Genomic DNA, 24760 nt, shown 5'->3' with positions numbered 1-24760 from the left:
ATTGTTTTGAGGCATAATTGGTAATACTTTCATCTCATTTAAAACCTGATATTGCTTCTGTCCTCCAGGTGTTTCTTTTTAATGATGGCTGAACAGGCCAGAGATTTTGGGCATCTACATACAGGAGACCAGAAGAGTCACATGGATCAAAATAAAGAATTCTGAATTGTGCAATAAAATATGCATTTGTAAATCCATTTACAATTCTTTTTAATTGTATATATTTAAAGATTATTATTTAATAATTCAGTAAAAAAAACACTAGTTATAAATACATTCTTCAAAACGAATTATTAATCCATTAAAAAATACTTCACAAAGTTCACAAAAAAGAATTAAACTCAATAAAAACAGTTTTGTAGGGTTCTGTTAAAATCGCACAAGCATCTGACCACATCTGGCATATATGGTTCTATTTTATACAGTACACTGTTGAAATTATAAACTATATATTCCAGCTATTCACTGATCAGCAACTTTTAAGTAAATGGATGTCAATCAGTGATGTAATTCACCTGCAAGTGTTTTTAACACACTGTTACAGCATCTGTGGAGAGATGTATTTGAATATATTCTGTTCCACTTTTCCCAACCTGGAAGCTGAGGATGGTTTAATCCTGACAAGGACACAAACCTTACCACTTATCATAAACACTATTACATCCTCCATGCAGCAGTTCCAAAGCAAGAGCAATGACCACTGATTACTGATTACTGATTTCTACAGCTGTAGCAACTTATAATAAAAAAGTCTGGAGTCTTTGAAAAAAGGTGGGTCATGCGTGATTTGTCTGAGACCATGTGTCATATGCAGAAATTACACTTTGGTGCTTTTCTGCACCTTCATTCTGCTCAGTTAAGCGCTTTAAAATTTTATAAAATATGGCAAGTTTGTGTTGTGCTGCAAGATAAACCCATTCTGTTCAAAGGTAATCCTTAGTTTTTATACATACAAGGCCCAAATAAAAGTAGAAATTAAAAAAGAAAACAACAAACAAGTTCGGGAGTTAGGAGGACGATTTGTAATCGGTTATAGAACTAACACTCATGAAAGGGGTCGGTTTCATTTATATTGCAAGAACCTTCGTTTTCTCTCAGCTTCAGTGAGCATTTCAGATTCTAACACTGATTCAATCAACAGAAAAGTCGATTGAATTCAACTGTACACAATGGTTTTCAGTAGAAAACCATTTTATCATTCATCTGTGAGACTGAAGAAGTTACTTGGATGAGTGATAAAACAATTTTCCACGGAAAAAAAAGGTGAGAGGAACTAAACTTTTGGGCATATCCTTGCTTGTAATTCATCCATCAAGAGATTTTTTAATATATATACTTTTTTCAGTTGGCGTTTCTCTTATTTTCAGCCTTAGCAGCAGTTCTCAGAAGAAAACCAGTGTAAACTTTCTGTCAATCAACAGAAAAAAAGATGATTGAGGCAGCTGCTATTCTTGGGAGTTGAAGACTAAAACTGAACTCATACGGTGAACTCATGTTAGAGTGGACATCATAAGATGATGATATGATATGTGTATAAAAAAGAAAAACACTTTTCATATAAATAACACACACTATTTATATGAATAATTTACTCTTCTTAAATATAACTCATAAAACAAGTAAAATCACAAATGTGTACAAGTTACAGACTTCCTTCTTAGTAAATTTACACAACTCCTTCTGACTGATTTTGTGTTTTAAAGGAGAAAGAGATTAGGAGGTAAAGTCGTTGACGCAGAGTCAGTCATCACTGAGGCAATCTCTCCTGCGTAAGTCCAGGCGCTGATTTTCCAGTGTGGGTGTCTGATGCCACAAAGCTGACTCAGAGCCGTAACATCCTCCATGACTATGGTATGGAACAGATGTGGGCGTGTCCTCATCTCCCAGAGGAGTCCCAAGATGTTGTCAACACACAAAATCATTTGAAAATCAACCAAAATATCAGCAGTGATTTAATAACTTTATCACCTCTGTCAAACTGATTTTCATTTACTGTATATATCACAGCATTTAGGGCGTTTATAAGCAGGGCATTCAGAGAAAAGTACCAAACTGGATAAATGCTTTCATTATGCATATTTTATATTAATAATTACATTTCATTATCTGTATCTTTACCAGACATTTGACTGGGTGTAGGTACTGTAGGTGCAGTGAATGCTTAAATTATACTCATTGGAATATACTGGAAAGTCAATGCTTAGATTTAGCATACTGTGTTAAGAGGCTGGGATTTGATGAATTCCTAAAACATCCAAGTTTTGTGTATTAATTTTCAAATTGCATTAATAAACACAGCAAGCATGTAAAAACTAAAAGTGCACGTGGACCTTGATCATCGTCTATGTCTAGTCAAGAATGAATGTGTGCACGCTCATCTCCAGGTTCTGCAGAGGGCAGTAATATAAGGAATGAAAGAACTGACAGCTATTATTTTAATCACCTTGTCCCAATTCTTTTAACACTAACTAACAGAAAGTAATGTGGTAACATCTGGACTGATGTGTTTACAGACATCATTTTAATCGTGTTTAAAGGCTGTAGGTTGCAGCCACTGGTCTAACACTGTGTATGAATGTAACAGGGCTCAGTGCTGGTTCTAATAGTCTGAGCTGCTTCAAGTTTTATTTGTGAATACTTTAGCTTACTAAAAGGGTAGCTAGCTTGTACTGCTGCAATGTAATATTTTCAAAAGTAACATGATCTTAAAAGAGCAGGGCTATATGCAGTGATGCTAGCGTTAGCCATGTTAGCATGTTACCTTCAACAAGAGGCCAGTCCAGGTCCACAGACGTATACTTGGAGGTTCAGCTCTCCATTTCACTGAGACCCTTCATACTGAATATATCCATGTCTGACAGTGTCAATACTGAAGCTGAATGGTCTTTGTACAAACCCACACACTTCTTAGCGGTGCAAAGCTATCAGCACAAACCTCAGTGTAGAAAAATCCAGGCATGCAGCCTGTGCCCTGCATGGCTAATTTGCATGTCTAATTTGCATTGCTTGACGATTTCGGAATATGTCAGCTAATCCAGTAGTTATTCCCAAAGCTAATTAATTTGCTAATATATTAGCTAATTCGCGAGCTAACAGGAAAGGGAAATGGAGTGAGGAAATATGGATTTTCAAGGAGTTAAATGGCCATTTTAAATGTCAGAAATATTTTTTGAAATTAGGTTCTTTTTATCCAATAGTATCTCATTCTTATTTATGATTAGAAGTATTTATTAATGGTTATTAACTCAATTTATAATACTGATTCATATAAAGTTTTTTTTATTAAATTATTACATAATAAATTACTTTAGTAATGTTTAAATAAATAAAATATATTTTTTAATTATTAAATGAATTCACAAATGCATATTTTGTTGTACAATTACTATATAAAAATATATAAATTGCACAGATTTCTTTAGTTCGATGTCTCTTCTGGTCCCTCATATCTACATACCCGGCTCAGTAGTTTTGCTCCACATGTGAGGAGACTTCCTTATTCATAAGTCACTCTGATGAAGTGTCAAAAAGAGGTCACTCAGTGGGGGTGTCTTGCAGGATATAATGACTCAGCATCTATGTGACAAACCAATGACCTGCAAAGATCTCCTTTGCACAATTAGACACTGCACAGTTAGAGTGGTTCTACTTACATCCTTTACACAAATAATGTGCCCCATAAAGACATTATTGTAACAGTGACTGTTACAGCCAGCATCAATGATGCCAGAAATCTGAGACTGGAGAAGCTAAATTAAATTGCGTCATCCCTAATTTTATCATATATCTTTATCTATCATACTTACCCCCCAACGTCCTCTTACAGACGAGGTTTTACCATCCAAGGAAACAAAAACAAAACAAAAAAAAAAACACCTGTGTCCATGTGCAGGACCTGATAGTGAATTATCTACTTTGTATGGTATTCCAAATATAATGTAAAAACAGGAGTTTTTAATGATAAAGAGAATTAAAAGTCTAACAAGACTAGCTCAAGCAAGAAGCAACAATCTTTGTCTTACAAGACTACAGTCACCTAAAAAGATGCACCTGTTTGCTTTTCACAGATAATCTGTTTTACTCTTTTTCTATATGTGAAAGCATGTGGTTTCTGGCCTATGTGATAGCTAATCAGTCTGATTATATGATGACGGAGGTAATGCCAACCAAGTATCCCGTCTAAGAAATAATACGGTGATATAAAGGTGTTATTTCACTACATGCATGGAAAGGTCTGTGTTAATCTTTACTGACAGATAAACAGCACTCCTCAGATCTTCGAGGACAGTAATGTGCATGTTTACAAGAACACAACTGTTAACTGATGAGTTGAGATTACTATTAATAAAAAATGTCAAAAGGTCAGGTAGTCAAGTTTATTTAAGATTTATTTAAGATTTTCCACTCAGTATTAAAACAATTGTTAGCAACAAACTACTAATTTTTTTCCACAATATTTTAGAGATGTTGTTAAACATTCCTCTAGCAACCTTTCATTTGATGTACAGCTCACAAATGTTGTTTACTGGTTTTCTGCTTGTTTCTTGCCTCTTTCTTGAAAATGCCTTATACTCAAATAGCAGTTTTATTTCCTCTTTGCATTTTCTCTGTTCTTTTTTTCCATGTTAATCTTTTCCCTTTACTGTACTGTTCTCAGATATGTGTTTCTCTTTCCACAGTTGTCTGACACCTCATCATTATGGGATCACTGTTGCTGCTGCTGTTTTGGAAAAACTGTTTTACTTGCCTCTAACTTCCAGTTACTGGTTTGTTCTGTGAAAAGAGGGCTGCACACAGTTGTATCAAATCCGCAAAGGCTGAGGCTCCAGACACTGTGTTAACTAGTTTGGATTAGAGGTTTTCCATCTCTTTGAACAGATATCTGCATATTAATGTGTTTTTGGTAACAGAAGCTCTTTGGTTTCCATCTGCAGACCACCTGTCTGAGTTCTATTGACCAATCACATCTGAGAAGACTTTGCTTGCATACAGGGTTAACCATCAGTGTAAGAGGCAAAATAGGCATTAAATTAGGCAATGAACCATGAAGTATGGTCTCAAAACACCAGTGCTTTTTCTGTGCCTTCAAAATTTATCTGCATTTGTAAGGACTCGGGATGTCTATAATGGGTTATTCATTATCAGAGCCCAGAGTTGGGAACTTATTGGGTATTTTTCAATGATGCATTAGTTTCGACAGATGATAAGGTGGCATTTGTTAACATGACAGCACATTAGCTCAGTGGCTAACTTTCAAACCTCACATGCCCCATCTGTGTTTGAATCCAGGGCTTTCTGTGGAGTTTGATGTTTAACCTGTACTTGTGCAGCTCTAGTTTTCAAAACAATGCCCATGTAAGCGCACACCATAGACTGTATATAAAAGATGGCCACCGCAACATCTTCCATTGGTTCGTGAACTTTACATTTTAAACCTTTGATTTTAGCTTTTCTTTCTGCACGTCTGTATCTTTAAACCTCGACATGCCCGTGGATAGAAAAGAGGATGCAGTGATAAGTTCACAGTTTCCTATAGTGCTTAAACTGCTCTGACAAATCTCACATTCAGAGATGTTTGGTTCAGAGTATACATTTCAGTTGCTAAGTGATTTTGTGCCAAGAGAATTTAAGAAATATGAACAGGTGGATTAGAGTATTCGGTAAAATGGAAAGTGTTTTTTTTTTTTTTTCATATCAACACCATCTGTCCCACTGGTTACATTTTTAATGTCTGAGAAGTATGTGACATTTCAAAACCTTAATCTTAAAAGTCTGGATGCTGTGAGTCATGGTTCCTGAGATCCAGTTACATTAAAAAAAAGAGATGCAGCAGCGGGGAAAGAAGAATGGATACAGAAACAAATTTGAAAAAAAAAAAAAGAAAACAGAGTAAAGCTTAACAAAAATAATAGGTTACTGAATTTTTTCTAAGAAATAACTTTTTTTTTAGTGTTCAGTTTGTTTTTGAACTTTGCAGTTGGATTACTTTCAGAAAGTGAGCTATTATTATTAATGAAACCAAAAGCTTTCTTATCTTATTGGTGCATGGCCCAGAAAGCTTAAACCTCTATTAATCTTGAATGCTCTATCTCCTTTTTCTCCTTCGTCTGTCATCACAGTACACAGCAAATTCAAAAGTGTTAAATGTTTTGGTGTTAGTAGTCTTAGAGTTAATTTTACTCTAAGTAGAGTCACATGCTTTTAATGTAACTCTGAGGTGTAAAATGATAGTAGTTAAAATCGAGTGTTAAAAATGAGTGTTTCTATTTCAAATCTGGAGGTGTTACAATGGAAACATTAACTCTTGAACTCTTAACTCTGAACTCCTAGAGGGGCTATGACACTAATAGAGTAAATTCACAGACTCCGCCCCCAGCACGGCTCCGATCGAAGCTGAAGTGAAGCCGTTTCAGAACATTTTGCTCTACATATTTGAGTTGTTTGCCATGCTTGGTAAGTCATTTTTTCAAAGATTGTTTCAATTATTATTATTAGCTTTTACTTCTGTGGCTCTTTGGAGTTGAGACAAAGCTGTGTGAAAGGCATTAGCCATGTTGCTCGCTGATAGCACCGCTCGCTGTTTTAGCTAGCTGAAAGGTATTGTTTTCGGCAAATACCACAGCCTTGAAAAAAAGTTTGCATGTGAATTTTCGGTTAAATTTTTTGGTCAAATACACCTAAAACAATGTCTAGAATGTGAAATGTTGGTATAATGGTGCTACTTGAAGCCTGAAAACGATCTCCCATAAAAAACGAGCAAACAGCAGTAGCAGATGTCCTGACTGGGTTCTACGTTAGCATTTAGATCCCTCCAGAGTTTTGTGCACACGGTTTAGGTAAAAATGAAAAAGGTTGAGGTTTTACATTTAGTTCAGTATTACCTGTTGCCTGTGTCCTTATCTTTTGGGAAAATACTTTACACAAGTAATGGCTCAAAAAGGATTCCTTTTTTTTTTTTTTTTTTTTTTTTTTTTTTTTACTGTGCTGCAATTGATTTGTGCCATTAATTAGTGTCAACTAATTTTTATTCAATCTCCACATAGGATATGCTTGTGAAGATGGAATATGGGGGAGAGCAGAAGTGCGTTGAAGTTCCACAAAGTGATGAATGAAGGACATGCATATTGTATTTTGTATTTATTGAAATAAGTGATGAGAATGCTGTTATTTGCATTTACCAGCTCACCTATGTCAGACCTTTTGATAAACGAAATTCTAATGAAAGTGAGAACATGTACACTGTTACATCTTTCAGAAAATGTTTTGAAATTGTGGTGCACGGTTCAGAATAAATGTTTTTCAAAAACCATTGCGTCTTTTTAGTAAATGTTTATTTCCAAAAGAAATTTCTAGAAGTTCAGAACAGTAAAATTCCCGCTTTTTAGAATTAATTAGAAGATAACTCTTACGTAGTTAAACTAAAATACTCTTTGAGAGTTAATATATAAACTCTTAACACCAAGTGTTAAATTATCAACTCCAGAGAGATTTGGTGTTTAACACTAAATCAGAGTTAACATACCAACTCTCCAAAAAGAGTTAAATTAACACTCTCTGGTGTGGACCCATATAGACACTTTAAAAGTGTTGAAATCAAATCTGACAGTGTTAATTTGGACATGCTGGATTTGCTGTGTACCCACGCGATGCTGTAACCTCAACAGTTTTTGGTAAACCTTGAATCCTGCTGTGACATCGTCCATTCTCCGTGACATTTTTTTTTCTCTTGTAAAATTGAGGAGAGAAAAGATGAGTTCCAGCGACCAGGTTTGGGTTCAAATAACATTCTTTAGACCAGTGCAACTTAAATGTACTTTTTCAAATTATGTTGTTAATGTGGTAAGTCATGTGTCGTAATTTAATAACAATCTAGTTCCAAAATGTTTACTGGGATGTATGTAGTGGTAGCTTTATTGTAACATATTTAAGACAGCTATAACTTTGAAAATGAATAGAGTGTGCATATAAATAAAGACAATAATTTAAAAAAAAAATAGCAATATATGAACAAAATGCTAAAAGTCATTGAAGTGGCCTTACCCACCAGTTATCTGCACCCCATCACCAGTCAGGCCCACTCGTATCCTTATACAACCTTAAACTTTTCAGTGTCTCAGATACACGTAAATGCTTTTGGGATTTTGGGGAAACAGTGCAAAAAAAAATGTTTGATGCTTTCAAAGGAAGGTGGAAGGATAACAATGCAATTTCACACCTTTATTGCTTTTCACTTTGCTTTTGTGTGAGATTACCGGTCACATGAAACACCCAAGACAGCGTCTCACCGATGAATTAAAAGACTGATTGCACGAGAATTGCACCAGACATGAGGCTTGAAATTCTTGTGCGTGGCTTGCCTTGTGTCAAAAAAAAAAAAGAACATGCATCAGGCATGCTTGGTGCAGAATGCATTAGCAATGTCTACTCTTTAGGGTCACAAGGGCTATAGATTTAGCGGGCCGCCCCCACAATCAGGAGTGCACATCTGCACTGAGCTCTTTGTATTTTCATACATGTCAACTCCTATGAAAAGGAGAAAAAACTACCCTCCAGTAGAGGTGTAAATATATTACAACAACTCCTGCTGAGACAAGCATCAACAGAAAAATGTTATCATGTTTGCCTGACCTTTTCTTTACTGTTTTCTGCTACTGAGCAGGGGTTTTTTTTGTGGTTATTTTTTTCATTTTTCAACCTGTAGTGCTAGCATGCCTGTAATTTACACACCAACAATTACTGCTGGTAATCTGCTCTGTTACCAGTGTCCAGCAGTACAGTGTTTTCAGTAGTTATTGTCATGGAGGACACTCATCATTAGAATTTTTGGTTTATTATATCAGCTTAAATGTCAAAACAGATATTTAGCTTTCACTCAGAGAACTCAAAAATAGTAGTATCCATTACAGTATAAAATACAGTAGACGACGTCACGTACAGTGGACTTTTAATATACAGGCATAAAAAAGTGAATGCTACTTGATGAAATAGTTTGATAGAGTACATTGAATTGCTGCTTGATAAATGGGCATTAAACACCCCTGGATCCGGATTCAGTTTGATCTACTAATAACAACTAAAGTGACAGCCCCTGATTAGCCGTATTCACGATCTTTACGCTTGATCCGCTGCAATAATTCAAAAAAAAAAAAATCGATTTTAAGATCAGCCTGTAAGCTACACACTCGTATACACACGGTTAGTTTGCTTTAAAGACATCACTTTGTGTGTCTAAACCATCCTTGACCGCTTCTGCGCGTCGATTAATCAAGCGCATCAGTTTCACGAGGTTTAGCTCCAAAGTTGCGTGTGCCATAAATGTCCGTGGATGGATGCTTGTGCTCGCAGAGGCGCTGTCCACGGTACTGCATTCAGCCCCTCCCCGGTAGACATCACGGAGAGACACGTGATACTCTCTGTCTGTGGCTCCTGACAGTCGCTGGATAAGCTCAACAGGGAAACCAGATTGCACCTTCTCTTCCACAAAGATAACTGGATTTTCGCCCCGCGCTTCTTCCCACTAACCACATCGTGGGTTTGATTTTTCTTCTTTTCTTTTCTTTTTTTGTAGTTCTGTTGTGTTTTTATTAGCAGAAAATACATTTGGAGGACTGAATATTTAAGGTAATTTTTAAACCTGTGAGATTTTTTTTAGGAGTTAAGAGTGAAAGTGGACCCGTCTTTCTTTCTCTCTCTCCTCCCCCCCCCCCCCCCCCCTCTCTCCTCTCGCTCTCTCTCTCTCTCTGTCTCTCTGGCTGATGCTGCGATTCACTTGAAAGCAGATCTTGATGTGAAGGTTTCGCTAAAGAGGATTTGGAGCATTGGATTTCAGAGACAAAATATGGACAGTGCTGGTTTAAAGGAGCTCAGTCCGCGGCGCCTTGCATGAAATCGCGTTTCTTCTCTTGTGACAACTATTAAGGGTCCCGTAGAAGTAAAGGTGCACGCGCAAAGGTAATAACAGCGCCTCATATTGTTTACCGAAGAATTGTTGTAGTTGTGAGCGACTCGATAAAAATGCCGCATGGACATAAAATAACACACTTATTATAGTGAGCCCGTTGCAGCTGCCGTGCATGGCAAATGTCAGGATATGGGGCATGTTATTGATGAGATGATGACGGCGAAAAGGCAAAATACGTCAGTTCAGACGAGGATTATGCTATCTAATAGTTTAAGCATGATCATTAACACGCTGTACTGATCTTCATCACAGTTTCAGTCTACTGATAAGATGCTCCAGTCTGTGGAAAGTGCAGGCAAGTAAATCAGATCTACAGCGGTGCAGCGGTTAGAGTGCAGTGGTTAGTGTCTTTTCCCCCTTCATCTTCTTTACTTGAAATGCAAACTAATTGCGGACCTTTAGAATCGACTAACTATTTTTGTTTTCGTTTTATTGCATTATTCTGCTCATTTTGGTATTTGAAGGAAAAGCGGGATCTGGCTCAAAGTCCGTGTGAAAAATAGGGACAAAGCACATAGTATGAAGAGCATTTTCTGGGTTCTGACTGAGACCCAGTGGAAGTCCGGCTGGTATGACTTACACAGACCGACCATTGTGCATCAAATGACGCACTTTTTCCTCTTGTTAGGGCTTCAAATGAGAACTGGACAGGGGGAGCCTATATCGGAATGCTGATAAAACGATTGCAGAAGTTTTAACGCGTACAAGCAAAAGTAATACTCTCATTAAGACAAAGAAAAAACGACGTAAGGCAGCTATTTTCTTATTTGCGTGACCGAGATTTTCTTTATAATTTGTTTAATTAATGCCGACCGCTGGGCGTGATTTCTTTCTATCTTTTTTTCTTTAGATCACAAATTATAATTTACTCGTATTTCTTTTTCTCTTTAGATTGCGTGACTATTTCATTATGAAAGGACTGCATTTTAACGAGAATATTACAGATATTGTTTTCCTACTTGGTCATTAAGATCAAATAATGTGTCTATTCTCTGATATTGTCAAGAGCTGCCGTTTGCTTCCTGGAAAGCCCTAGTGATCTTAATCTAATGACATAGCCTGTGTTTTGTTGTAACAAAGGCCTCACTGGATATAAGTCCCTGACTGGCTGTGCTTTTTGCCTTATCACAGCATTAATACTGGGTTTTGATTAAGGCTTTGACCAAAGTGGATTTGGACATGGATACGGTGAAATACTGATGCTACATTAAATTTGCTTTTCTTTTGCAGAGAGCTTTGAGTCTGGGGACTGCCTTGACAGACAGACTGCTTCTTTTGCTGAGCTTATCAGCCAACGTGGCTCCATATGGCATTTTTTTTTCTCTTTGCTACAGAGAATGCAGGGTGAAAAGCCCTGAGCAAGGCTTCCAGTTACCCGCCAAAGAATGTTGGCATGAACATGAAGATTAAAGCTGCCATTTCAACTCAAGTGAAACCGTGCACACACTAACTGGCACCAGAAGGGACTGTTCCGTAATTACATAAATCAGACCGAGTGTGCCCAGTGGATATTTGAATCTCTGTCCCTTTGCTCTAAATAACCATGGCAGAGAGGACCTTTAAACAGTTCAAACTATTTTGGCGACAATAGTGAGAGGTTTGGCCAGTGGCCTAGACAGTATGAGGTAATGGTGTTTGCTCCAGGATACAAGTGTTGGCCAAGCCTGTTGATATGCAAACATATTAGAGTTGTAGCATTTAATCTTTTGTCTTACAATGCATCAGTTTACACTTGTATGTCCATGTAGACAGTCAGTTACATGCCAGTCTACTATCTCACAGTCAACCCAGCTTATTTTTTTCCCCTTAAGCTAAAGTCCTTATAAGTACATTGAATTCTGTAAGTCCTAACTACAGCCCACATAATTTGAAATCAAACAATGATTTCACCAAAGCCACATGTTGCCCATATTATATGGGTTGGGCTGCTCATTTGTTGCTTTGTAGAAATAGGCACTTGTCTAGAATTTACAGGTGCTGAGGGTCAGTGGGCTAGATTTCCGGTGTGGAATGCATGTTGCGAAAATGAAATGAGGTTCAACATGAAAACAAGGAGTTCCCATGGGCTGCTAGTTTACTTTGATGATGAGGGATTTTGTGACTTTCTAGAACTCCTCATACTGAATGGTAAACTCAGCCTTCGATTCTCCATCTTCTGTGCGGAGCCTGCGACTGTTGTATCTGACACAGCGGTCAATGACAGCCAATGGCACACAGTCACTATAAGGAGAAACTTTAAGAACACTACCCTGATGGTGGACAATGAGATAAAGTGGGTGGAGGTGAAGTCTAAAAGACGGGATATGACTGTTTTCAGCCATTTGTTTGTTGGTGGAATACCACCGGAATTACGATCTGTTGCACTACGTCTGACATCGGCTGCGGTCAAGGATCAGCTGCCTTTTACTGGATGGATAACAGACATAAAGGTCAACAACACGGAGTCTGTAATGATTAACAGTGAGGGTGTCTTAAATGACCTCTGTGGTACAGCCAACATGTGTCTAAATGGAGGAGTCTGCAGTTTAATTAACAACGAGCCAACGTGCGACTGTTCTCGGACAGGCTTCCAAGGAAAGGACTGCAGTGAAGGTAAGGCTTTGATTTAATCTGAATCATACATTCAGTACAAAGTGTCCAGTGTAGCCTTTACAGTCAACAGGAAGTTATTCATAATTTGGCTGTTTCAATTACTATCCTCCATAAAATTACGCATTCCCTTCCTCTATTTGGCTAAAGCCATATGTTTTCCATATGATGTGTGCCATTGATCTGCAATACAGCTGTTTGGGAAGACTGAATCTCCTGCTAGGCCTCATTAGCAAAACATTCTGGTGTTCTTCATCCCCAAAGGTGTTTGCCATTCTTATCAAATAGGTCTTTAGGGATTGGTTGACCTATGAAAGATCTCCAATGACATACTTTTCAAATGGAAGAGCAGGGGTAATCATCTATGTTCCTGATTGAGTAAACAGGAATGACATCATTAAATGCATACAGCATAAATCTTTCCAGCGATGAGAGTATATTCGATCTAGTATCTAATTATTGTATTGTATCCATATGATTTTTTTTGAGAAAACACAAAATAAAATTGCAAATGTAAAATAACTGAATTATGACCTTTAGCAGAACCATGTGCAAAATGTATTTATTAATACTAACTGCTAAAAAGTCAGCAGGATAATGAAGGAGAATAAAAAAGGTTTTGAGAATGTGCAAACTGATAGACAAAGAGAACACAGGGTTCTTTGAGGAATACTATCACTCTGTCTAGTCTGTAAGGAAAACGTATGAGTGTTCAGAGTATTTAGTGCAATGCTTCCCACAGGTTGGCAGCTTATTGTGATGCTGAGGGGGAGGATGCTTGCTGGTCAGTCAATGGGGGAGGGATTTTAACTGTTTTAAATGTTATTCGTCATGCTCAGTTAAATACAGATGAATCTGAACCTATTTTAACCTATTTTAAAAACGGTAATGATGCTCACGTCTAATTTACAGTAGATTTCATAAGATCATGTATCTTTATTCAGGCACATAAATCTTTTATTAACAATGAGCTTATTAAGGCACTACTGGAAAACTTACTACTGCCACATAAGATATTCTCATCAAATTGCATGAAACATAACATCTTCATATAGCACCATGCTTTGTGAACAATGTTTTATTTTTCCCTTTAATCGGGTCTTGTAGATGTTGTAGATGGTGTTAATTAAACAAGAAGTAGTACAGCCTTTCACTAACCACATGCACCGCCACATTGAATAATTGCTGTAGTTCACTAACAGGCTTTTAAGTGTAAATGTTATTTAGTCTACTTTAAATCCATGACAAGTAGTGTTGGCTGTGTTGCTGTGCTGCAGAAAGAAAATACAAATAGATCCAAAATTAGGATGCGACAGTGAATATCTTTAAATATGTCATTATTGTTCCATTTTCTGCTTCTTTCAGAGCAGACTACAGTCTATAATCAAAATTCTTTGATTGTAACAGTGTCATTATGTATTGCTGTAATTTTAATTAATTTTTTTTCTTTTTTTTTTTTTTTTGCAGTATTGTAAATTACATTTCAGTACATAGATAGATTTTTTTTTTTAATTTAAAAATGAATCCAAAAGAAGCATCTATTCAGGGAATCTCTCATTTGGGTTTATTAATGTGTCTTTGACCATTTTTCTTGCTACTGCGCCAAAAAGAGCTGTGAATTCAAAATAGCTTTATTATTTCAGTTTCCCTAAGCTGACGAAAAGCTAGCGATTGTGCGCAGCCATATTTTTTTCTCATTTCATGCTGGATGCAGCCTGACAAAAGGCCCGTCTTGGGGAAAGCTGGGATTCTTTTATACAAAATGCATCGGCACTGATTAAATCTTAAAGTTATTATCTTATCACAGGATACAACTCTTTAACAACAAAAGTAATACATTAGCAAATTAGAAATTACGTTCATAAAATTAGTTTAGCCTTGATACTATCTCTGAAGTTCAAATTTATTGGTATTTATTGGAAGAGTTGATTTATAAAACTCCCAACACACAACATTTGTAAGGCTAATGTGTAATTTGCCAGATTTTTGGAATTTTGGGACTTGGAAGTTGTATACATGGAGACTTCAAATGCAGTATTTTAGAATCCCTGCAAAACAAATCATTAAATATCTTTAAAAGCAAAAACAATGGTTCATATAAATTAAAAATGATGATGAACCCACTTGATTCTACCTTAAGGATTCATTCGTAATCTAACATTCCTTGATCTATGTGGTTAATTTACAGATTCATATTCCAGTGTTTAGGGATTAATACATACATCTATATTTTCTTTGTGTGTGTGTGTGTGTGTGTGTAAGTGTCTCATTACTCGAGAATTCGGGGGAAGAGATTTTAATATGCACAGCAGGGTGGCTACTGGTGTTAATAGTTTTATACACATGCAATAGCTACTTGTTTGTGTTGTTTATTTTTATATGAGCTGCATGAGCGATGAGCAGCCATTATCGAAAGATGTTTGTGTATTAAGTATATCGCAGCAGTAGCAATCAGAGAGATCATAGTGATAAGTTGAAAGCTTCCTAATAATGAAAAATCCTTTAAAAATATGTTGTACATACAGCCATACAGGGGCTTTGATGGGGTGAACATAGTCTAATAAGTGTGTCTGTATCTTAGGGGGAAAAATATCTAAAAGAAAAACTAAGAAGCTGAAAGCAAAAACTCTTTGATTTGATAGATGGCTACTAATTTTCTAATTTTAATTGCAGAGCAGGGATAATAACAAATAACTTATTAAATTCATGCGTTGTCCTGAATGGAGAATTTGTTATTCCCTTCAATGTAATCCCTTTGAGCAGCTAATTCTGACCACTTGCTTGTACATCTCCGAGTCATGCTTGACCTCGCTCACTGTGCCAAAGTTGCAACACTGAAAAGTACATTTAATTTTAGGTAGAAAGAAGCAGATGTTTGAGCCAAAAGTTCTCCCTGAGATGTGTCAGCGTGCTGCAGCATAATCTAGGCAATTATAGGCAGTCCTACCTTGGGTAGAAAATTTACAGCAAACAAAGAAACTGACAATTGTCTTTCAGTGGTCCTGACTTGATTCTCCTTTTGAGGACTTGGTGACTGAAGTCTTTTCCTTTGAAGACTGTCTTTATTCTATTCTGGATAATAACGAGCGACCCCACTGTTGTCACCAGTGATGTTGGATACTGTTTGTTTGATATTTGCTCTCATTCATAGTTTGAGGTTCATGGTGAAATTGCAAATATACACTAACAAGCCCTTCCAGCAAGTGCTCTAAGCCAGAGCACTGGAAGCAGTGTATCACTGCACAAGGAGACAACCTTGAAGGGGATGGCAGGGTATCACATTTGCTTTTTATAGGCAATGTCTCAAAACTTTATAACCCACAGTGTATATCCGTGCTGCAAGTTACTAAACTGAAGCCCTGAAGCTACAAGCACACACCATTTATTACAAAGTATAGTTTATAATTTTATGATTATAACAATGACTTTAAAAGGCTTTTTCCAAGAGCAGATGCACAACATCATCAGGTAAATATATTGTCTATAGTGAATCCATTGATCTGGTACTATATAGTGGTTGCAACACCGAGGGTTACATGGAAGCCAGATACCAAGCCACAGCCAGCCCATGGTTACTCCACCAATCTTACCTTAATGACACGATTAGATCTCAGTCACACAGGGCTTGAGACCAGTTGATGTGAGTTAATAAGTGGTTTTTGGAGGTTGCTAGCTGTTTCTGGATGAAATTGGTTGCAAAGAGAGTGCTACACCAAAAACCTCCTTGCGGTTGCTGTGATCACCCATTATTTGGATGTAAGATGCCGACTTATCTGCAAATACTCTGCATTTACTCCTTGAACAGTAGTAAAACTTGAGACAGTGTGAGGCAAACGTCCCTTCAAATAAAAGTTTTGTCTTGCAACCGAAACATTTCAAACGGTGAAAAGTTTACTGAAAGGTGTTCCATTTTTAGTTTGCATCTCATGTTTTCCAAGTGTTTGCAAACGAATCCATTGTCCTCTGTGCAAGCCGCTAGCGACTACAGAAGCCTGCTACTAGCCAAAGCAGTCACAGGGAGGTTTTTGTTGAGGCAGTTAATGCTCGTGACTATCAACAGCCTTCAGTGAACACTTGCCAAAAGTCAGTGGAATACACATTTTCCCTAGCAACAGGTGGTTACCATGTGGTCTAGTTCTGCATAAATATGGTTTTAACAATCATTTCTTAGTGATTGTCAGTAACCACCTGCATCCAGTCAGGGAATACACATTTTTGCCTTGTGACCAGTGGTTGCCAGATGGTCGCCAATTGGTTTTTAAGTCTCTGTGAATGGGGTATTGCATAAATATATATACAATGCTTTAATATACATATTTATAAGCATTTAATGATCTAATTAGTGGTAGATTTATTAAATCTGTGAAATTTGAAGGACTCTGGGGTTTCGCAGGTCTATAAACAACAAATAACTGCATAAAACAAACAATACTTATTTGGACTTCTTACAAAGGACATTTAAGCAATAAATATTTAAATAGTGAAAACACATCATTATAATAATAATTTAGGTAGTATTGATGGAAATAGATGCAAGGTCCACGTTTTATCTAACGCCGCCTTGTCCCTATGCAGACTTTGTCACAGGTACACCCTTTCATAGAGAAAACCTCTGAAAACCCTCAAGGCAAACCTCTACCATCACCATGACCGGCTGTCAAGCACTCCACAATGGGATTGGAACACCTGGATTTCTCCTGATGCCTTTAATGGCTAATCTGCATTTAACTAACACACCTTCTAGTTATACTGGCAAAAATTTACCAAACACTTTATAATGACTCATTCCGCAGATCTAGCCTCGGTATTCATTTAGAGTAACCATCAAATAGAGGAAATTGTTCTGTTTTATGTTCACTGGTTACTTTGTTTTCTGTTTGCTGTTGAGCAAGTACTGGGTTCAGCATAGCTTTTATACCAGTTCCCTGCAGCTGTTGAGAGCCAAAGTGAGTAAGTAAAAACTGACTTAAAAACATTAAAGTTGTGGTCTGCGGATCTTATGGGCTTGGCTAGTAACTATATGCAAGGTCATCATTTTAAATGATTTTTTTTTTAAATTTATGCATTATTGTTTCATTTTACATATCAAAATTTGATTAGGCCAGCTATAATACTATATAAATAATGACAGATTATTCAGTCTCAAGGAGCTTTAAAGTAAAATAACTGACTTCTACATTTCCCTCACATATGAGTTCAAGAGCTAAAAAGGTTAGCTTTTGATGTATCACATCAAGAGGAAAAAACCCAACAAAATCTCACAAAACAAGCAAACAAACAAAATCTCCCTTTACCTTAAAAGTCTTAATATCAGATTTGCCTGAAAAAAAGGATTATTTGACATTTACTATCTGATAGCTAAACTACTGTTGGTCCATGCTGACCTCATTTTATATTAACTGTAAGCACACTTACATATAACACTTGATAATACTAACTGCAGTGAAAAATGACTGTAGTGCTTCAGGTTTAACTCCTACTATCAACTGCGCTGAAACTCTATGAACTTGTGTTACTTAAGTCCCTCTGAAATAAAGAATGCTGCACTGTACCTTTGCAGGATAGTATGTTTTGTGGCAAGTACAGTGAATGTTTCCCAGCCATATTAAAGACACATGCTTTCTTTCTTGCTTCCTCGCCATTAGGTAAGTCAAAACCACAGCAGAAAATGTGTGCAAGAGTTTTATTTATTTATTTAGTTTTTATATCACACCAGAGATTTAAAATAGTTTTTGAAGCTAGTGTTCTACTGTACCAAAAACACTTCTGGGGAAAAAAAATCCACACACACAGAAATAAAAGTGCATATACTAACATATCGAAATTTGTTCTTAAAGCTTCTGCAAGTTTACCTAATGTGCATACATGGATTTATCTATAAAGTACATTGAAGTTTAAAATTTACCCTTCCATTAAATAATCTAAAAGCTGTTGTATTACTTTGATCAGATGAAAGGATTATAGGATTTGCCACCGGACCTGTCAACTCTCCTCTGTCCAACCACAAGTGTGCACATAACTCTCTCTCTCCTGCTCTCTTTCTCCTCGGTCTCTCTCACTCCAATTCACACACTTACAAATGCACACACGCACACAAACACAAAAACACAAATCCCTTTGATCGGTTGAAACAATTATTTAAATGCACTTTTCGATGGTCAGTATGCCCTTTTTGTTTCTCATTAAAGAAATAACATAGATGCATTGCATAGCTCCATATTTTATCCTGATAAAATGGAATCATGTTGTTTATCTCATCGTACATTAACCAACCATAAATCTCCCCTGGTACAAAAAAAAAAGAAAGAAAAAAAGTAGGGCAGACCCCAAGTAAGACTGCACAGCATTTTGTTTGTCACTTTGTGTATTATGTAATTTAAAAGATAAGTCACATTATCCGGGTACAGTGAGTAACTGTGATTGCCTTGCACTTTCATATTGTGATTTTAGCTGATAGCATAGCTTCTGGGCTTCTAGGTGAAAATATAGTTAGACATCCTTGAAACTAATGTCACTTATAGGACAAACAGTCATAAAACATAAGCGCATTTATTAAGCTTCTATTACATGATGGCGCAGTACCAAAAATGACTGTAGCCTACAGTAACTGAAATAATGTCAAACCTATTTTGACTTTTGAACAATCATCAACTGTGACTGTTTTAATTCACCAAAACAAGAGTGTCAAAACAGATTTGTGCATTACTGAGTCATTACAGAAGGAAAGTACTGCAACACAACACACGCAGGAGATACACTATTCACATGCTCATTTAGGTAGATGCACAAAATGTTTTGCTTGCTTGTTTTTTTTATCCATGTCACACTCTTTGTAGCTCTTTTTTTTACCTTAAAATTGAATCCTGGTTATTAGTATTTCAGCTTCCAGGTTCATCCCCTAGATATAACTTGGATAGACATGGCAGTGGCAGTGAAACCTTTCCTGGCAATCTTCCCACAGGTAATAGTGTGATCCCAGTCTGTCTGCAGCCACTGAAAATAGTTCAACGTTACTTGTGTTTATAATACTGTACCACCTCTAATGAGCTGTCTGTGCTGATTTGGAAAGTTTAATTATCAACATAACGTCTAATTAAAATGGGTACAGTTTCCTTCAGTCGATTGAATCACAGGTTAATTTATATGAAATGCATATTTGTGCATTATTTGAACCTTTTTTAATAAAAAAAAATGACACTGGTTCTGGGACTAGATCTGTCTTATACTCGTTTATGCCATATTATTGTCTATTATTGTCTATCTGGTTACACCAGAGGTTGTGTTTTGCATAACATATGACAGTTGTGACTATCACATGCTGTAACGTCACTGGGAATAAGCTCTTGTGGTGCATGTGAATGTCTACAGTCGAGATTCTTGCCCGAGACTTTAGAACAGTTTGTGTTTGTTATTGCAGTCCTAATGTAATTACAGTGTTTGCTTTGGTTGATTGCACTGGTGAATAATGCATCGATATGGCACAGCCATTTGCAGAGGGTTGACCCATTCAGCAGAGAAGAAGCAGCAGCAGTTGTGTCTTTGCAAAGAGACAAAGACAATGAGTTTTATCAACAACTTTTTACCCTTTAATTAGGTTTGGATGTATAGGCACTTTGGATTGGTGATAAACACAATGTAAGCTACTAAAGAGTTGGTCTGGTCTGTCATTGAGTCTATACTACTTGAAGACGGATAGGCTTCTGTGTTTTGGTGCTGAGCAATATTTTAGTGCAAAATCTGGCTGCCCTCTATGCTAGGCCCACTGTGGCATGAAGTATTTCAGCAGGTAGGGCAGCTTTTTAACACTATCTATTTGCTTCTGGATGAGGAACTCAAAAAATTCACAGTGAAGTTTCTGTTTGTTTTACACTTTGGCTTTTCGCCTAAAGCCCGTACTGCATACTTTGAGCCAAGTTGTATCCTCTTGAAAGCAACAGTGGAGTGGAGAAGTCTGTATGGCAATAATGGGTAACTTGATTGAAAACTAGCATGTTATTGAGTATTTAACAATAATTCAGAGGTACACTGCACAATAAATCAATGAGACCAGAAGATTGTAGTGGTAGAAAATGCAAATGTGCAAATTATGATTAAAGACTTGGTGATACCTTCATTGTTTTTGGGCATGTCCAGACAGAGTTCAGTTCAATATACTTGTTTACACAATACTGGTTTAATATGGCAAATATCTTCATTGACATCAGTTGAGTTTTGATCAGCTTTAAACAACAACAGCGATTCATTCACATCTATGTGCAGATAGGTGCGTATGAGAATTTATGACGAGCCATACAAAAATACTTTTAAATGCAAATGGAAAATATAAGTAAGCAAATATAATGTATTCAAAAAGAAGCTTGCGTTTGAGACTAGAAAAGCAGCACTATCATTAGTTGATTTATATTAATGGCCCCAATGTGAAAATGCGGTTTAAGAATTCAGCAGCTTTTCTCATGTTCACATTTAATATAGATTTCATAGGAAGATGAATTTGTAATTTGAGTGATCACTCCCTTTCGGGCATGTCTGTCATTGCTTAAAAAACACAACAACAAAAAAGAAACCCAACATGTGACTGTACTGTATCTCTGAAAGTGTCATTTTGTCTAGAGGCCTCCTGCAGCTTCACTCAGACAAAAGCAGATTAATAGTATACTGCTGTCTCTGACTCCAAAGACAGATATCGGGATCAAAAGATTAGAGGGATTTTCCCGTAGGATTTTTGCCTTGTTTAAATACATTTGCTCCTGACTGTCAAAGGGTGTTTGTGAAATTCGTTGACACCAAACTCCTCCTTTAACGGGATTCATCCTACAGCACAAATAAACACATTCAAATTTCCATGTCACACACACAGACACCCACACATGGAAACTTGTGTTTAACTGAGCTACACCACATGTTTCTTACAGGAGCATATTAAGCTGGCATATTGAAGTTACAGTATATAAAATGCATAACATATTGCTGTTCTGTTGACATGCAATCACTACCCTGATTATGCAATATTATCTCATATGTGTATGAGATCTTGCAGATATGTGGTGTTCCACACACATATATTTTTTCCTTATTTTCACCACTGGAGATCTTTTAATACCTCGATGTAAAAATATATTTCAGTTTCCATAATACAATTCATAGCATTTTCTATATAGTCTGGATGACTTGAGCACCCTCAAACAGATATAGAACCAGAAGGGTACTTCTGCCTCTCCCGAGGCCATATACCCTGTCCCACGGTTTTAAAATAAGTGAGCCGAGACAGACAGACAGACCGACAGAGAGAGAGAGGCAAAACTTATCACATATCTCTGCCTTGGTTCTCACCTTCATGCAGGAATAAAACTGCTTAGAAGCAAAACTCTTTAGATTCCAGACCGTAGATGATATTTTCACTTTGAACATAATTTACCTTTGATGCTGCTGGTTGGGTGTCGTCAGTCACGAGCAGCGGCTGAAATGCTAAAAACAAGGCAAAAGTGCTGCGCCGTAATTTGAAATCCATCACGCCGGCAATAGAGAGAAGACAAATCAGTTTTCAGGGAGAGTTTTCATCACTTCCCAAAAGAGAGTAAAGGTTGCACAAATGAACCCATCTTTATGGTAATTCAGTCTACATCATGTGTAGAGGTTCAAGAGGCAGTCTGCATAATGTTTAAAACGTCTTCTTGAGTCCAAAAAACAAACAAACAAAATGTAATATGAACTACAAATTAAATAAAAATGGGATTCAAATGGTAACTCAGTCAGAACAGATCACTGGTTTACACTTTCGCTTTGTGACATTTTTGTATAGTTTTGTCTTTTTTTGCCACTTATAATGGAAAAGGATGTAGCTTAATGTTAACAGTACTAAGAGCTTAGCTGTGGTTAATGCTCAGTGCACTTTATTAATGTTTTTTTTTCTAACTTTAGCTTCACTCTTCAGATAGGGATTTGCCACACGTCAACAGTGGCAGCTGCGGCAACTAGTTTCTTTAAGCAACTGCTGTGCACATTTTCTTAGAACAGATGCGTAGTGAGCGTTGGCATATCTCGCTTCAGCATGAAGCTATGAGCCCTGTCGCAATAAGTTACAAATATGCTGAGCCTATATACATACAAACTCGAAGTTTACATTAATTTCTTAATTCCTCTGCTTGGACTAATACTCCTGCATCAAAAATAAAAAATAAAAAGATTGACTCTACATCGGTAATACTATCCTAGATATCTTCAACCCTGGGATTAAGGTTATTAGAATTCTGTATAAGCTGTTCTGATTATCCTCTTGGATCATTCCAGTCCACAAGATGTAAAAGAATTGAGAGACCCCTGAGCACATCTGCTCGCACAATCCTCTCTTTTCGTCTGTCTCTTTGGAAATATCTGAATTGGACTATATTATCCACCTGCCATCTGCCTGAAGTAAATATGCAGCTAGGCACAATACATCACAATTTCATTGATTAGATTCTTTTCAAAATGTTACCATTTCGGGAAATTTTCCTCCTCACTGTCTTACAAAGGGTTTGATAACAACACCATCACCCCTCTTGTATCAGCCCAGTAAAGAATATGGTACATCCAGCAGCTACTTAGATTATAGGTCAAACACTGGAATTAGGTTAGCCTGGCTGTATCCAGTGGCACCAAAATCTGTCTGCTTTTATATTTTAAGCTCCTAAAGTTTGTCAGATGTATTTGTGCTCTCTTGTGCCTCCTTCAAGTGCCGTGTATGTTCCCTGACTGTAAGAAGGTGTTATATGACATATTGCAGAGAAGGCATGTCTTAAATGGTACCAAACACTGACAACAAAGTGTAAAATAAAGTGTAAATATAATATGTCTTAAAAGTGTGAAAATATTAGTCCAATGTGGGAATCAAAATCTAACCTCTTAGGCAAAGGTTAATGTCACTCCTGCCACCTTTTGCCTCCAAAGATATCAGTGAATTAACAGATTATATTTTTTGGCTATTTTGAGTTAAAGGGTTAAATGTACTATTTAACCTATTCTGGTCCCTGCCTGTGTTGAGGTGCCCAGTGTCAGCGGGGCGATACAATAAAAAGGTAATGTGAACAGATCCTTGCCTGGAAAGCATGCATGTGCCTTGCGAGCATCTGAGATAGTGAAGATATAAATTAGCAACAGCAGAAATATCCACAGCTGTGGGCGCTATCAATTTCCATCAGAGTAGCTGGTCACTCTGCCCGTTTCCTCTCTCTCCACACTTACTGTTGCTTGAGAAGGATAATGGGGTAGAGGGTAAGCCGTGTAATGCCACTAACACTCCTCTGGTAGAAAGATGCATTAGGCTTGGCTATGCTACTAAGAGATGAGCCTTCACTTACATTCATTATTCTTGATTTGGTCTAAATTGTAATTTAACAACAAATTGATCCTGTGGTAGTGCTGACCTTTGCTGCAAGGCTTTTACATTTTCCCTTAAAATGCCTGCGTGACGAGGGATTTTAGAGCAGCCTTCCTGCTACTATTTTTCAAATTGACAACTGCGCATTGGGCCGGGAATGGATTTGGTGTGTTTTGTTCTCTGTTATTGGATGTGTAGTGATGACATTTAGAGAGGAATTTAGGGAGATTTCCTAGTTTTTCGTGTTATGTATTGAATGCATCGAAGCATTTGAGCAATTTTACACATTCACTTTACTAGTCAAGAGAATTATTAGTCAACGAAAACAGTTGTATAATATGTTCTGAGGCTCTTGAAGGAGATTTGAAAAGAAAAATAAATAAATAAAATTCCCTGTTCTACTCTTAAATATTTATCATACACTTGTTTTGGATATGGAAAATGGGAAAGAAGTAGAGTTGTCACAGTACTAGAATTTTAAACTCGATATTGATACCCAAGAAAAATACTCAATAATCATTTTCAATATTATGTGGGCAAAAACAATATTTACGTTATCTAAGCTAGTGCTGTACCTCTAGGGGGACTTGGCACCATGTTTTTAACTAGAGTTGGTAAGATAGGCTGCCACTGTTTCTGTCTAGTTGCTGGTACACATTTCTCTGCTTCTTGTCTGGGACTTTAAAAGAAATGTAACACTTTTTATACACAAATAACTGTGTTATCCTGTTAAATTAATACTGTCTATTAATGTTGGGCATTATTAAGATGGGCAGGACTCAATTGCTGTCTGACATTTGGTGCCTAGCTCCCATTTTAGCGTTTTAGTCATAGCCGCTAGCAGCTTCCTTAAT

General features: G+C 36.9%; 1 protein-coding gene across 24 annotated transcripts in view; it reads left to right on the top strand.

Moving 5' to 3' along the window:
- The first annotated feature begins 9389 nt into the window (after positions 1-9389).
- Positions 9390-24760, top strand: part of LOC146505231 (neurexin-1a) — a 254006-nt gene continuing 238635 nt past the window's right edge. For 17 of the 24 annotated variants that reach the window (XM_085181670.1, XM_085181665.1, XM_085181659.1 and 14 more), the window contains exons 1-2: positions 9391-9621; positions 11192-12553. In XM_085181670.1, the coding sequence (XP_085037796.1) occupies positions 11842-12553 (712 nt within the window). In that variant the 5' untranslated portion in view covers positions 9391-9621; positions 11192-11841. Of the gene's footprint in view, positions 9622-9729; positions 9952-11191; positions 12554-24760 lie in introns of those variants that run through there. The other 7 variants (XM_085181656.1, XM_085181652.1, XM_085181653.1 and 4 more) reach the window with 3 other exon arrangements.

This window comes from Neolamprologus multifasciatus, chromosome 13, assembly GCF_963576455.1.
Source record: "Neolamprologus multifasciatus chromosome 13, fNeoMul1.2, whole genome shotgun sequence".
In the NCBI taxonomy this organism is placed as follows: Eukaryota; Metazoa; Chordata; class Actinopteri; order Cichliformes; family Cichlidae; genus Neolamprologus; species Neolamprologus multifasciatus.
This window is presented reverse-complemented; position numbering and strand designations above follow the sequence as displayed.